The sequence below is a fragment of the Sceloporus occidentalis genome, unplaced genomic scaffold (genome assembly GCF_023333645.1).
Source record: "Sceloporus occidentalis isolate IW3139 unplaced genomic scaffold, rSceOcc1.0.p SCAF_5, whole genome shotgun sequence".
Classification (NCBI taxonomy): domain Eukaryota; kingdom Metazoa; phylum Chordata; class Lepidosauria; order Squamata; family Phrynosomatidae; genus Sceloporus; species Sceloporus occidentalis.
The window spans coordinates 34511997-34528007 of NW_028316985.1; the positions used below are offsets into that span (position 1 = coordinate 34511997).

A 16011-nucleotide genomic window follows, 5' to 3' on the forward strand; every position below is an offset into this window, starting at 1 on the left:
AATTGTGTAATGTGAATGGGCTGCACAGTGCCCACCCCAGGCTAAAGGAAAAACAACAACTAATGGAGGGTGGAGAGATTCCACTGGCATAATATTTTCTGAGGATGGTAGGATGAGGTCAGGCTGCTGTAGAAAAATCCCGCACTTGTGGCACCACTGAACCCTGGTAGGTTTTAATACCTATCCTCACAAGTCCCAAAAGTGAAAGGCCTTGCTTTTTAATCTTCTAAGCTTCTTAACATCTTTCCCTCCCTCACCCCCTTCCCTTATCTATACATTCCTCTCCAAGGAGGGGGAGGAAGGAGCAAGAGCCCAGGTAGGAAAGGAAGCATGGAAGGTTTCTCAGAACTTGCAGACGGGGTTTAATTTCTATTAATAAGGCTAATCGGCTAAAGGAGCCACAGCAGGTCTCTCCCTTCTCCCCTCCTCCTTGCTTCCTAGCCATGAGGGATCCAGAAACAAAGGGGCATTTGTCTGGAGGCCCACATGAGGGCTTGAGAAGCAGGCATTTACAAGAGAGGAACAACAAGCCCTCCCTCCCATCCCTATGGCAGCAACTCCAACCACCGAGGCCGGGGATATTTTTCATTAAACCAGGTTTAAAAGGTGACTGACAGGCACTACACCTGGCGCCAGTGAAGGAGAAACCAAACTCTGTGCAGGTGGATGGGGAACCAAGCAAGTCTGTTTGGCAAAGGAGAAGGGGCAGTGTATGCTAGTATAGGACCAGAAGTGTTTTGGATTCAGGATTTGGTTTAGATTTTGTAATGCCTGCATTGGCATATGGGTAAACAATGAGATATCTTGGAAATGAGACCCAGGTCTAACCACAAAATTCATTTATGTTTCATATGCACACAGATCTTGCAGATCATTTTATATGATATTTTTAATAAGTGTGTGCATGAAACAAAGTTTGGGCACACTGAACCATCAGAAAGCAAAGGTGTCACTCTCTCAGCCACCCATGAAAAAAGGTTTAGGTTTTGGAATATTTCGGAATTCCAGATAAAGGAAACTCAGTTTTGTGCCTGTTGATTCCCAGAAAGGACTAGGAAATACATCCAAGCGGGTAAGAGAAATGTATTCCATTGTGATATGTGATACACATCTGATGCCCTCCAGAAATGTTGGGCTACAACCTTCACTATCCCCAGCCAGCTTAGAGGAAGGTATTGGATGGGAACATATCTGGAGGATACTGCTGACGATGGAGAGACTGGTATATACAATATATCTTTGTGCTTCATGAGAGAATCACGTGGCCCTCCATATGATGCTGGAATGCAAATCCCAGCATCCCTAGCCAGCACAGCCAGTGATAAAGAACGTTGAGAACTGCAGTCCAACAATATCTAGAGGCCGACACAATCTTCACCCCAGCCTTAGAGTATATTCACACTGCACAATTATAGCAGTCTGACACCATTTTGACATGGCTTTATCCTTCAGAATCCTGGCCGTTGTCATTTAGCAAGGTACTTACAATTCTTTAGTATAGAGAGTCAGTTTAGTTCAGTGATCTAAATATCGGACTACTAAAATAAAATTCTAGAACTAAATAGGATTCTGGATTTGAACTCCCCTCTTCCTTGGGCATGGACTCCCACTGAATGACTTTGGCAAATCATACTATCACAGCCTAACAGAAATGCAATGGCAAACCACTTCTGAATAAATCTTGCCAAGAAAACCCTGTGATGGGGTTGCCATAAGTCAAGAGTTGACTTGAAGGCACAAAACAACAACAACACTTTGCCATGGCTTCTCTTAATTACAGAGCTGGTGGTCTCAGGCAGAGAATTTAAAGTATCTCACCAAGTGGCTGTAAAGATCAGCACTTTGTGCTGGCCTGTAGGCAGAGATGCCGACGCAATGATGCCCTTTAGAGGGTGCAAAAAGGAGCTGTTTTTTCCGGCTCCTTTTTGTGCTCTCTAGAGGCCAATCAGGACTTGGGCATTTGGTTGCTGCTGCCCTGATCCAGCCAGTAATGGGGCGGCTGCAGACTGCCCCTTTGGGACAGTATGTACAGCCACTAAGTTCCATGATACCAAAAAGGTGGAGCCATGGTAATTAAAAGTATGAATACATCCTGGGAATAAGTAGCACAAGACAATCTCAGTTATATGAACACACTAAATTATCTGCCTGAGAGCACTAAAACAGATGCACCTGTATGTGTGTTTGCTTGACTGAGAAAATGCTATTGATTTGACATCCTTTAACCTCTTAATTTGATGATGGTTAAAGATGTTAACAGGTCAGCCATAAATTATGTTCAGCGTGCAGACCTTTGCTGGGTTCTGCATGGAGCTGCAAAGGAGCTCTGTTCCACCCTATTGATCTATTATATTTATATACAACCTTTCTTTAATGGCAGCACACATCTTGTATGCACATAAAATTTTCAGTATGCAAAGTGCTTTCTAGAAATTTAAGTGGACTCAATCACATCTAACCCTGATCTTGTTCATGGGAGGAGATCATTATTCCTGATTTCTAGATAGAAAACCCAGGTAATACTCTACCTTCTGAATTCCATATCCCCCATCTCATGCATCCCTTCTCAATTTGTAGTAGAATCATAGAACCATAGACTTGAAACGACACACATGGACTATGCAATCCAGCCCCCAGCTGGACTTTATCTCTCAGCATTCCTCACCATTAGCTATGATGGCTAGGGTTGCTGGGAGTTGCAATCCAGCAATATCTGGAGGGCACATGATTTTTACCCCTGGCCTAGCTTCACTATGGTGTCATATGCAAGCACAACCCATGTAATGCTGATGCAACTGAACTGCTGTGATGCCCAAAGTTCAGCAAATGTCACTCTTTATATGTGGATAACTACAAACCTATATGTGAAATGATTCCCAAAAACATCTGTGATTATTTCTACACCTTCTTCCTAGGAAGTTATACAGCGAAGATCTTCTAGTGGATGACCATTGCCTAGATACAGTACTAATACCTTCCTATATTTCCAGTAGTTTCCACATAGGGTTTCTCCAACTCAAGATTCCTTGCTATACCCTTTCTTGATTATACCATTTTTAAGAATACCAATATGGTGATTCTGTTAGGTTAAAGCTGGTTTTGTCACCTGGTATTCCAAAACATGGTTCCCAGATTTGAATTTCCCCCCATCAGTGTCTTTTGGCCTACAGCTCCCAGCAATTATAGGCAGCAAGGCCAGGGACTCTAGGTGCTGCAGGTAACCATCAGAGGACCCAAGATTCAGAACACCTGGGATTGTCAACTTTTGCTTGTAATTGCAGGATATTTACATTCACCTTTCAATATTTTGCAATGGAACTCCATGAAGAAAATAGCATATTTCTTCACACCATGCCTGGCCATCCCAAATCTCAGATTAGCAACTCCAAAGGAGAACACAGAGGAAACTTTCCAATTGTGTCCTCCTTCAGGTATGCCATTTGCATCTTTAACTGTTATGTTGGGGAAAATATGCAACTTTTGTTCAAACCTGCCAAAATTCTATCATTTGTACTGATTTCAGAGGTAAAGGAACTTTGCTGTCCGCTGAACCTGGTTGCATTAACCTTCTGATCTGAGAAAGCATGCTGGATCAACCCAAGATATATTGCTATAAACCAGCAAATGGTGGAGACAAAAATCATCCCAAAAGGACTCAAAGTGCATGTAAATCCTGGCCTATTTTGTATCCTCAAGTGAACGTGAATAATTACAATAATTTTCTCCCATTGCAGTAGAAGATGAATATTCCTCCATGATATTCTCCCATATTCACATATCCCAAAGTCTTGCAGAGGTATTATTCTGTGGTGGAAAAAAACATGTTTTTGTGCAGTTTCCTGGATAGCAAAGCCAATTTTCTGCATAGGAATGTGGGGAGGGGGAGTTGCATGAAAAATTCAAGTGTATTTATTTACAGAATAATTTCTCCATTATACATCATAATATTTGAAAAACAGAGGGAAAATGCACAGAATCTTTGCTAGTCTATTCTTTCAGAAGTGGTTTCTCAACTGTTGGGAAACCCATTGTTCACACTAAGGATGAATGATTACAAATATTCCTTCCATTCCTATTGTACAGTATCCCAGTCCAGTCAATTTATATTGACAATTGAGACAGAACATCTCTCCTTTTGTTTTGGAAGACCAAATGGCTGAAGACATTGCTGCATGAGGCAAATAGTAAGATATCGCTCCTACTCCATGCAGAATCATTGACTAGACTGGCAGATAAATTTTTCTAGATTATTTGTGATAGGAATAGAGCCAGAGTGATGCAGTGTTTGGACTCCAACTCTGGAGACCAAGGTTCGAATCTCCTCTCGATCATGGATGCCCATGGATGGGCAAATCAAATTCTCTCAGCCCCAGAGGGAGGCAAAGGCCAAAAAAGGAGAAAAACCACCTCTCTGAACAAATCTTGCCAAGAAAACTATGTGATACAGTTGCCACAAATTAAAAATGATTTAAAGGTGTGTGCTCATGCACGCGCACACACACACACTGGTGATGGAAACATGTCTTCTTCCATATCTGAACACAACAGCCTGGCTTAAGAAATGCAGAGAAAGGCTTGTGGTTCATAGCTCTTTCCTGTCATACTCCTCCTATATACACTTCCCAAAGAGAATGCCTCACTCTGCTTAATGTCAGCCCTGCCTAGCATTAAAATACAAGACCGAATTCAGCTGTCTGTAGAACATTTGACTCAGTGGAACTTTCCAAAGTGCTGACTTTTCAAGTTCCTTTTATACAGCTGATCTACTTAAGTTCATACCCTCAAACTGTCCTGATATCTCAGGGACTCCCAATTAATATTCTATCATCCCACTTGGTTAACTGCTTTTAAAATGTCTAAGGAGGGTTACAGACCGCCATTTCGGACGTCCTCAGGATGTCCCAGTTTGAAAAAGGCCCCTACTCCTATTATGGACAGAGTCTGTAACAAATGGCGGCGGCCGTTCCACATGGCTACCACCATTTTGACGTAGTGGACGCTGTGCGTCCACACATCGTGCAGCAGAAGTGATGCCGTGAGTGCGCGACTAGCGCCTCATGGCATCTCTTCCGGGCCACAAGAAGGAGCGCGATTTTCGCGCTCCTTCTTGGCAGCATCCAGGAACCGCGCAGTTTGGCTGCTGCGGTTCCCGGACGCTGCAACCGGCGGCGGCGGTGGCAGACCGCCACTTCTCGGCAGTCTGTAACGCACCTAAGTTTCTCTCTTCTCCTCCCACTTTCTCCCTTCATCCTCCATTTACTTCAGTTGCTGCAAACTGAGCTCAAAGTGCAAAATTAGTTTGCACTCCATTAATTTAGCAGAAAGGAGAGGACAGGAAGGGGCAGGATCTTGCTTTTCCCAGGAGGCTGTGGTAAAAGCAAACTGCTGAAGCCTCTACTGTGAATTCTTCCTCAATAATAGCTTTTGCCATCTTGCGCACACTCTGATGTTGATGTTGAGTGTCCTTGGCATCATTCCCACTACATAATAAACCACTTTGCAAACCGTTTTGAAGTGGTTTAAATGGCTCTTGTTCACACTTGCACCAAATCTCTGGTGCAGTTTGTTGAGGGCCCCCCGGGGCTAGACCCATTTAGAACGCTTCTTCTGGATCTTCTAAATTCCTTGCATCTATTGCAATAAATCGATTCAGCACTAGTGTGAACGGGCTGCAGATCGGAATCGGTTCCCATGCCATGGTCACCCCTATGAGGTGACTCCACTGATGAATGTGAACGTGAAGTGGATTAAACTGAAATGGGTCAGTAAATGAAAGGCTCAAATAGTGTTAACATCTATTCAACACTAAATCACATCTTCAGTTCAACTCCAGAAACGATTTATTTTGTAATGGGAATGAGGCCATGGTTTTCATTTGTGAAATGTTAGCGGTATGCTTTAGTTGTGACTAAAAATCAAATTTAATCAATTGTCGTCATTAACAAAGCCAGCATTTGCTGTTTTTGCACAATACTGAGATGGCTACTTCAGGCTACAGACAGTCATTCTGTCTGATATTAGAGCCAGCCATGAAAGTATAGTCTGGGCTGTGGGAGATGGTGTGAAGGGAAATCAATTCCTGCATCGCTTCTTCCCTGGTCAGTAAACCATCAGAAATTGCGGCTTCATTCATAATTCTACTTTCTGCAGCTTTCCACCAAGATGGAACAGAATTTGAGTCTTGGTTGAATGCAACGAGACAGATAAGTCTTCTTAATAAATTGAGAGAGCATTAGGTATAACATCCCCAGAATCTGCAAGAGCGCAAGAGAATGGGGAAAGACTGCTAGATTCTGCTGCCATCTGGTGATCATTCCTGAGCATTGTTGTTGTTACATTTGGGCCTTCTGTATCCATATTTTCCCCCCATGGATACATGCATCCACAGCTTGAAAATATTAAAATAATATATAAATTCCATAAAGTAAACATTGATTTTGCTATTTTATATATGGCACACCATTTTAGTTTCCCCTGTATTTAATGGGACTTGAGCATCCACAGATTTTGGTATCCACAGAGCAGGGAGGTCCTGGAATGAAACTCCAGTGGTTACCAAGAGCCCACTGTAATTGCCTTCAGGTTGACCTCAACCCATGGTGCCCCTGTGCAGAAGAAGCCTCCAACAAGTCACTCTCCACCATTCTGCTCAGCTCCTGCAGACTCATGGGCATGGCTTCTCTGGTTAAATCTGTCCATCTGGAATGTGTCTTCCTCTTTTTCTATTGCCCTCCACCTTACCAAGCATTATTGGACCTTATCACACGTGGGGGAGTTTGCAGCTCAGATCTGCAGTCCCTCCTGTTCTAGCAATGCAAAGCATGATTTTTTTTACACCAGATCCAGAGTCATTCCTGTCTAGCAATGCGAATTAAGGTTAAAACATGATGTTTTACCACACCTGGTTGCCTTTCTGTTGCCCTTCCAAATTGAGGGGGAAGCGAAGTCAGTTCTATTCCAAGCAAGTCACGTGATGTGGATTCAAGCAAAGCAGAGTGAATGCACATTGTATTATCACACCGGAGGGTTCAACTATTCGAATCGGCACCCTTGCACATGCTCAGTGGGGCTCTGGACGCTGTCCTCTTTTCCTGCCCCCTCCTTAGCTGTCATCCATCATGGGGTTAAGAAGCAGTGAGGGGATGATGGGATAGGTTGCTGGGGGTTGCTGGGGCCAGGATTGGGATGCAGGAGAAGACAGAGGATGATTGGATAGCTCGTTGGGGTTCTCTGGGGCCAGGATCGGGATGCAGGAGAAGGCAGGGGATGATGGGATGGGTTGCAGGGTGGCAGAGGGGGCGAGATGGCATGAAGGAGGAGAAGGGGGATGATGGAGCAGGATGCAGGGAGCCAAGGGGGGTGACATTGGAGTGGTTTTCCACACCAGACCAATTTGCAGTGCAATTGAAGTGAGCCTGGAAGCGAATTCTGTGAAGTCCCTTTTTTTCCGGTTTTACCAAAATGAGGGGTCACTTTGGAATCACTGTGGAATCACCTCTCAAGGAGCTCCCATAGAAAGGAATGGCGTCTGATAACACATTCACGTTACGACATGAATGCACATTGTTGGAAGTGCAGTCACATCGGAACTGAGCCAGAAAATCTCCGAAAAGCTACGAGTGATATACTCTGTCTTTTCTAGTGAGTCCTGTCTTCTCATAATATGGCCAAAATACAACACCCTCAGTCATCTTTGCCTCCGGGGACTGATCTGCTTTACCAATAACAACAGTATTTACATTTCTTTTCTGCTTAATAGTGAACTCAGGAACCATCCATTGGTCTTTTTAGCAGTCCACGGTATTCTCAGAGTTCTTCTCCAGCACCACATCTCAAATGAGTTGAAATTTTCTTCCTATCAGCATTCTTCATTGTCCAGCTTTCACAACCATACATAGAAATGGGAAATCCAATGACATGCAGGAGGTCTAATCAACAAATAGTGAGAAATGTGTGTGAATGTGAATCAGCCCTGCAACTTTCATAGTGCTTTCTTAGGCAACTTGGGGGTGGGGGTGCCAGTTAGCCTACATCCTATGGTATTGTCATACAAATACTAACCAGGCCTGACCCTACTTAACCTCCAAGACCAAATGGGATCTGGTCCCTTGAGGGTATTTAGGCCACAGGACACCTTTTGTAGAGGATATGCAACAATTAATAGACCAATGTCAGAGCAGGATCCAATAGTGTGATCCAATTTCTTACAATGGTTAAATTTCATCCTGAGAGCTGCTGTTGCTTCTCATTAACCACTTGGCAAGTGGATCACCTCAGTCCTTCCAGAGAATCTGATTCTCTCTCAAGCCCAGTATCTGTTCTTAAATAAAATATCAGTGTGAACATGTGCTATGTCACAATAACTTAGGTAACAGTCATTTCAAGAGTTCCTTTCCCTTGTTAAATTCAAGGATGATATTGTGTTAAGTATACAGTGGACCTTTGTTATACACTGGGGTTTGGTTCCAAGATCCCCCATGGATAACAAAATCTGTGGATGCTCAAGTCCCATTAAATATAATGGCATAGCAAAATTGTGTCCCTTATAAAAATAGAAAATCAAGGTTTGATATTTGAAATTTATACTTTTTTTGAACATTTTCAAACCGTGGATGCTTGAATCCGTGTATAAAAAATCAGTGTATAAGAAGGGCCGACTGTACATCTGTTATTGAATCAAATAATCTTAATTTCATCTGTAAAGGAGCTCTATAAATCTGTGAGATAAGAGGCTGATAAGACAAAATAAAATGCATAGTTTCATGATATTTGAATATATCCATCAGACAGCTTCAAAGGTTCATCAGAATAACCTTTGTGTAGCATTAGATTTTTAATCTTCCCTAGGATTACAAATACGTCAGGGATTGGGACCATGTGGTCCTCCAGATGTTATCTGACTGCAACTCCCAGCATTTGTCCTGCTCACCAGGACAGGCTTCTAGGACGTGCAGTTAACAATATCTGGTGGGTGATCTTGGGCATATCACACTCTCTCAGCCTTAAAGAAAGGCAATAGTGAACCCCTTCTGAACAAATCTTGTCAAGAAAACTTCATGTTAGGTTTTCCTAGAGTCTTGGTAAATCAAAAACAATTTGAAAGCACCCAACAAGAAGAAGGCAGCGCCCCACCCCCATTTATTTTCCTGACCTACTAGTTCTACAAACTTGAATGCATTTTCCTGGAGAAAATGTTGTTGTCGTGTGCTTTCAAGTTGTTTTTGACTTATGTCACCCCTTAGGCAAATCTTTGCCTTCCTCTGAGGCAGAGCGTGTGTGTCTTTGCTCATGGTTTCCATGGCTGAGCGCAGATTTGAACCCTGTTCTTCAGAATCATAGACCAACGCCAAAAGCACTACACCACACTGGCTCTCCCTGGAGAAAATACTACCTCACAAATTGAAATAGCAAGGGTAGAAAAAGAAAGTTTCCTGTGGTCACATATGTTTTTCTTACCCATTCCTTCCTATGGGCTATGCCTATGTTCTTCACCCCCTGTCAAAAGGGCACACCTGAAATAGAAACTATACAACCAGGAGCTGGTGTGATTTTTTTAAACTTTATTTATTTATTTTACAAAAAAAAGTTTTGTTACTGCTATTTACAGAAGCAAAATGGGGAGGGAAGAAGAAAACTAGACAATGCAGCCATATTTCCCTGTCAATTGTAGCACTGTTCCAAATTCTGCTTTTCAAGGTGGGCACAGAACAGGACATGCCATCTATAAGCAATGGGCAAAACAGAAAATGGTCAGATATTTGGCTACCTAAATTTTTTGGGAATGTAGGGAGTGGGGACAATTTTGCAAAGGGGGACTACCCTGCAGTCAAGAAGAGCCACCTTTAGTGGATGGATTGCTTATCCACTGCATTCTCTCAGAATAAAATACTTTGAATGGCTAATTTAATCTACAGACAGGACTGGCTTGGACTCCCTGAAGTGTGGTTTAATTGCCCTCCTTGCAAGTATTGCTCTCTTTAAGACTCCTCAATGCATAACCTCTACTCTTTCACAGTACTAAAACCTGGTACCTCTAGTGCTGCCCCCAGATCAACAGTAAATTAATTTCAAAGGGACTTTTTTGAAGAATCATTCTGATAATGCTTTAACATATTACACAGCAACAAATCCAGGTTTGCCACCAAATGTGAACTCAATAGGAAACCCTGACAATCTTAGCTTTTTGCCAACCATACCTATATGTGGTATTTATGATTTTTAACATCTAATAATAATAATAATAATAATTTGTTTTATTTATATACCGCTATTCCAAAGATCATAGCGGTGAACAGCAAGTAAGCTAATTAGCAAGTAACATCTATGCTTTGCATTCATACTTGGCCTTCTTGAACATACACTGAGAGTGCAAGAAGAATCATATAGTCCTCCAAATGATAGTGGATTTTAACTCCCAACATCCACACCATTAGCTATGTTAGTGTAGGCTAATGGGAGCTACAGTCTAACAGCATCTGGAAAGCCAACCAATCCCTCTCTCCAGCATACACTTTTATGAAGACTCCGACTGATTATTTTTATCCTCTGATCAATATACAAGTTACATTTCAGCAACATTAATAATGAATCCCTTTTACATAATAAATATGCTGGAGACAATGAATTGCCTTGCTACTTTTCATCAACCTTTTTTTTTTAATCTGCAAGTTAAACATAGCCTCCAGATACAATTTTAATCTTAAACCTACATTTTTTTTCTTTAAAAATCCAGGTATGTGGCTTTTCATGGGTTGGGCAGGAACTCATACTAATCCTACCCTCCCCCCCCCCCCAAAAAAAAACCCTAAACAGTAACATGTTGTAAAACTGGGCAGGAACTAATGGAATGTGGCTGGGATGTGTGGAATGGTGCAGCTTTTCCACTGAAAGCCAAATGTGATTCATTCTCCCCATGCTTTGTTTTGCTTCCAAGCATGTACATGACTTGCCAGCCATGACTAGAGGAGGGCCAGTGGAGAAGGAGGTAACTAGGGAATGTGTGAGGCCCCAGATGTTGTTGGACTGCATGTCCCATCATCACTTACTATTAGCTATGCCAGCTAGACCTGATGGGAACTGCAGTCCAATATCATCTGGAGAGCCACATGTTCTTAGACTCCAGCTTAATCTTCCTGCCACTATTTTCCCAGTTTAAATCTTTCCCCAGTATTGTTGTAGGCAATTTCTCTGTCAGAAAAATGTAAAGTTTATTATGCATTTCCCCCTAGGAAGGGCTGATATAATATTGGAAGGAGGCAGTTGAGAACAGGAAAATGTCATAAGGATTTTTTTAACCTGCTCCCCATTCATAGTGCCACTTATAATATCATATTCAGAATCTGCTGTATTTGGATAAAAATTCAGTGTTATGGCCAAGGAACCACCACACCCTGCTTGTCGAGTGGCTGTGAAATTAGGTGTTACCCCAGAGGTACTCATCACATTCTTATGATCACAGAGTACACAAGGGGCATGAATATACTGTTTTGGCTAGGAAATATATTACAATCTCCCAGAGGCAAACTATTATTCTTTCATTACTCAGAAAATGTGATGTTATCAATAAACAATTCCCCCCAAAAAACAACAATCTAGGCAAAACGCATGCCAGACAAATGCACATTATGTGGAAACATACATAATCACGCTAAGAGGTCCTAAAGATACTTTTGGACTCCCATTCTCATCACCCCCTTACAATGCAGCCAGTGGTGAGGGATGATGGGAATAGCATTTCATCAACACCTAAAGGTTCATAGCTTTCCTGCCCCTGCCCAAAAAGAACTCAAGTCCCAAGTCACCACAGGTCCAAGGGCTGCCCTATATTCAGGTTAGCCACTTAAGGAGAAGCCATTTCCCATGATGTTGACCCATGCTCAAGAGCAAGAATTGTCCTGTACAACTTTGTTTGTCTTCCACCAACCACCCAAATCCATAGCCAGCTTTCACTTGACGATGGGTGCCGATCGGTCGTTGGTCACAGTTGGGCGCAGCTTGACAGTGGCAAAAGGGTTTGTACCTCTAGATAGAGGGAAAACAAAGGAAGAAGTTACACTTTGAGAACACCATTGAGTGTTTACATTATAGCATAAAAGCCTTATCATATGACAAAAGAAAGTCAAGAGGAAGTGAGAAAAAGAAGTAGCTTTCTCCTTGCCTCTCTGCATGCTGTTGAAGCACTTCCATTCTCTTCTTGAGGATAATGGTCATAAAAGTATGTATTTTGTCATGCTAAAAAATCTATATGGCAAAAGGCATGCTTTTACAGCCATCTTTCCCTGGAGAGAGAACTGAAGTGCTACAACAGCATCTAGAGAGGGGTAAAGAAGAAGCTGCTTTTCTCTTGCTGCCTCTCAGCTTTCTTTTGTTATGCAGTAAGGTTCTAAGAAATGCAACAGGGCAATTCACTGCCCCCCCCCCCCCCCATTCTATTTTGGTTAAAAACAAGGGCACTCCAGGGAGTATGAAAGGACTGAGAGCCACAAAAACAGATGGGGGAAGGCACATACAGTCCTAGGGTAGTACGATGCCAACCTCTTTGCCAATCTCTTAAAATCTAGACCAAAAGATATGTCAAAGTGGTGCTCCCCCTTGTCGTGGCAGGTAATTATTATTTCGTGTTTTTAAGGTGCAGTAATATCATGATGGGATAACAGAACCATAGAGAAAAAGCAAAGACAGGATGTGGCAAAATAGGATCACCCCAATCACTCCAATACAACCTCTCACCACTGCTACTATAAAAAGAATGGCATCAATTAGAGATCATGGGGAGGAAAACATATCAATTTGTTGCACGAAGGAAGGAAATTTACAATACAAGGCAAAACAGTAAGTGTGACAATACAAATTAATACAGAATAATTTGTAGCAGGAACATTTCATGCTCTTTCAACACTTCACAGATGAAAACTGGGGCACATATGAGCAAGCAACTTCAGAGTGCGGTCAAGATGTAGCAGATGTTATTAATGAGGATGAACACACAAGCTACTAGGAAGGGCAAGATTTTGCCCCTTTTCTTCTCTTCCCAGCTTTGAACTCAGTTTACAGGAACTGAGTGAACATGAGGAGAAATGGGTAAGTGGGAGAAAGAGAAAGAAACTGGGACATTTTAAAAGCATCTGAAAAGTGAAAGGACAAATGGTTAATTGAGACTCTCTCAAACTGAGACAGATTAAGAAATATAAAAAACTGTCTCTTGTAGAGAAAATAAAAGTTTAGTTAATTGCAAACAAGAGTCAAAACTTACTTGGGAAACAGTTCTGGAGGATGCTCCACTCCTGTTGGCTTCTGCAATAAAGCAAAAAAATTAGTGAAGGCTGACAGGAGAATACCCTGTGCGTTTTCAGCACAGACAAAATTATATAGGAAGGAACACACCAAACACACAAACATAGACAGACATAAGCTTAGGTGGTATCTGTACCACTTTTTTCCAAGGAGGCTAGACAAACATACACTGTATATCCAATCCATGAATTCTGAACTGTGGTTTGCTCCTAGCCCCACCAACAATGCAAACAATTTGGGTCAAATGTTTATATTGTGGGAGTGATCCTGCAATTTTGCTCTCTTACTCTACAAGGATTTTTGGCTATACAGACAATAAACATCTCACAAATGATTCCTTCCATCTGAGTTGTGTGAAGCAAATGTGGAGTACAGACATGGCTTTAGCAAATCATAAGAGGCAGTAATACATCTCCAAAGGCAGATGATCTAGTCTCCTTTCTCAGGTGTCCAGGAGGCCTTGTTTTCACCCACCACAACAGTTTGTAAAAATAATACAAAAGTCTATTCAATACATGTTGAAATAAAAGCAGGGCTTTCAATGAGTTTATAGTGTTGAAAATTTATATATATATATATATATATATATATATATATATATATATATATATATTCAGAGACTAAGCCCCAACGTAAATAACAGGTTCTGAAGATAGGATTGTGCCACCATGGATTCTCATGATCCAAAATGGTCCTCCATCCCCCAGAGGTTACCCATTCCTCCATCACAGTATATATACTCTCCAATCTGATATCTTGCTACCTGATAAAGTAAAATTCATAAATCCAGTGTTCTTCCAGATGTGTGGAATAACTTCCACATGCCCAGCAAACCTGAAAGACTTTGGACGTTATACATTTGGTTAAAGAAGACTGACATCTAGCAGCTCAGTGCTCCAGAGGTGACTAGCAGCTATTCCTGCTGTCCTGTGCAGGATTCAAATTATTAATTCTCTTTAAAGAGGGATCTGTACCTTCCCCCCTCAATGAAAGGAAAGGCCACAAGAATTAAAGAGCATAAAAGATTTTAAATCTATTTGTCAGAAGTAAAAAATTCATGTGAACATGGTCTAAATCTCAATCCACAGCAAGCGGGTGGAGAAGAGGAGAAACTACGTATTGTATATTGCCAGAAGGCTGGATCTGCACTGCAGAAATAATGCAATTTGACACCACTTTAAATGTCATGACTCTATGCTATGGAATCCTTGGATTTGTAATATGCTGTGGCACCAGAGCTTCCTAAAAGAGAATGCTAAATATCTCACAAAATGGCCAATATTCCACAATTTCATAGCATTGAACCATGGTAGTTAAAGCAATGTCAAACTGCATTATTTCTGCAGTGCAAATGCAGCCTAGGGGTCCTCCCTTTCTCTCAGTGCTAGCATTCATCTGCTTTCAGAGCTGCTTATACATCAAGCCCTCCTTGAAAAGGAAACCCCCACCCCAAAGAATCCAACAGAGGAAGACAGACAAGGAGGTCACCTCCTTCAACTGGCCAGAACGCACCCAAGTTCAACACTCAATGTCCTACTGTTAGCAGAAAGAGGTGCTGCCCCGGAGCCACCAGAAATCAGGCTGGGATGTCATGGAGCAGAGGAGTGAGCTGAAGGGACCCTGGGAAGTGAAACAGAAGTGACTGAGACTCTTCCACCAAGAAGCTGACCACGGCTGGCATGGACAAGAGGAAGGAGCCAGAGGCAGACCAACGTGAGTGTTATCCTTTCATGCTAAGAATGGCCAGTATATAATCTAAAAGAGGAAAACAGCTTAGAGGAGGGCAGCCCAAAAGCTTGAATCAGGACTACAAGGAGATGTAACAAAAAGAGTTGAAGACTGGCTTTGGTGATCCAGAAGGCTACCAAGAGAGAACTGGTAGGAATTTATTTGCCCATTTAGGGGCCACACAGGGTATAATGTTAATAGTGTGAATGCAACTGTTTGCATTGGAAGGGAAGTGAATCTCCATTGGTGCCAATGAAAGTTTCCCTCCTAATGTAAACAGCAACCTTGGGAAGGCACAGCAGCCAGGAGGGAGGTTGCCTGCCTTTGCTGTCTTCCAGCTGCTTGGTGGTCTCTGTGGCTGCTAGCTTCATTTTTTTTAAGGGTACATTAATTACATTGAACAGAATTTTTAAAAGTAGGTCTAGCTTGGTCCTAATCTTTGTGGTGAAATTTGAATAGTAGAGATGCTACAAGAAAGGACCTTGTGTAATAAAGATATCACAGTTCTAAATTGCTAGCACATTTTGAGGAAGGACAGAGAGTTTAGTGTCCTGTCCATCACCTTGCCACACATCTACAAAGGCCTGACTTGCAGCTTGGTAACAAATGTAGACCTTCAGTTGCTGATATTGTCTAGTTAGACAAAACTTTGAAGGATGTTGAAATAGGATAAATGGGGTGCTGACCATTCAAGTGACTTCCAGCCAATGCTCTTCTGCCTAGTTACTGATAGCCACACCACTACCCTGGCAGTTAGCATTCACTCTTCTCTTGGCAGGCAAGTCCTTTTCTTCAAAATCTCACAGGCATACAACACTTTCTGCCTTAAAGGGACAAAAGGGGATTCATGGGCAAAAGCCCCTCCACTCATAAAGAAATGAAGGAAGAAAATCAAGAGGAGCTGGCAATGTAAGACTGACAGGCTTGGTCAATGGCTTCTTCAGAAAGCAAAATATCCATCCATACCGCACAGTTATAGCAGTTTGATCC

General features: G+C 42.1%; 1 protein-coding gene across 3 annotated transcripts in view; it reads right to left on the minus strand.

Annotated features, from left to right (window-relative positions):
* Positions 1 to 11945: 11945 nt before the first annotated feature.
* The window catches only part of BAIAP2L2 (BAR/IMD domain containing adaptor protein 2 like 2), a 29395-nt gene continuing 25329 nt past the window's right edge, over positions 11946 to 16011 (minus strand). For 2 of the 3 annotated variants that reach the window (XM_089526762.1, XM_089526761.1), the window contains exons 13-14: positions 13253 to 13293; positions 11946 to 12021 (exon numbers count right to left, since the gene is read on the minus strand). In XM_089526762.1, coding sequence (XP_089382888.1) covers positions 11946 to 12021; positions 13253 to 13293 — 117 coding nt within the window. Of the gene's footprint in view, positions 12022 to 13252; positions 13294 to 15785; positions 15821 to 16011 lie in introns of all 3 variants that reach the window. The other variant, XM_089526760.1, reaches the window with a different exon arrangement.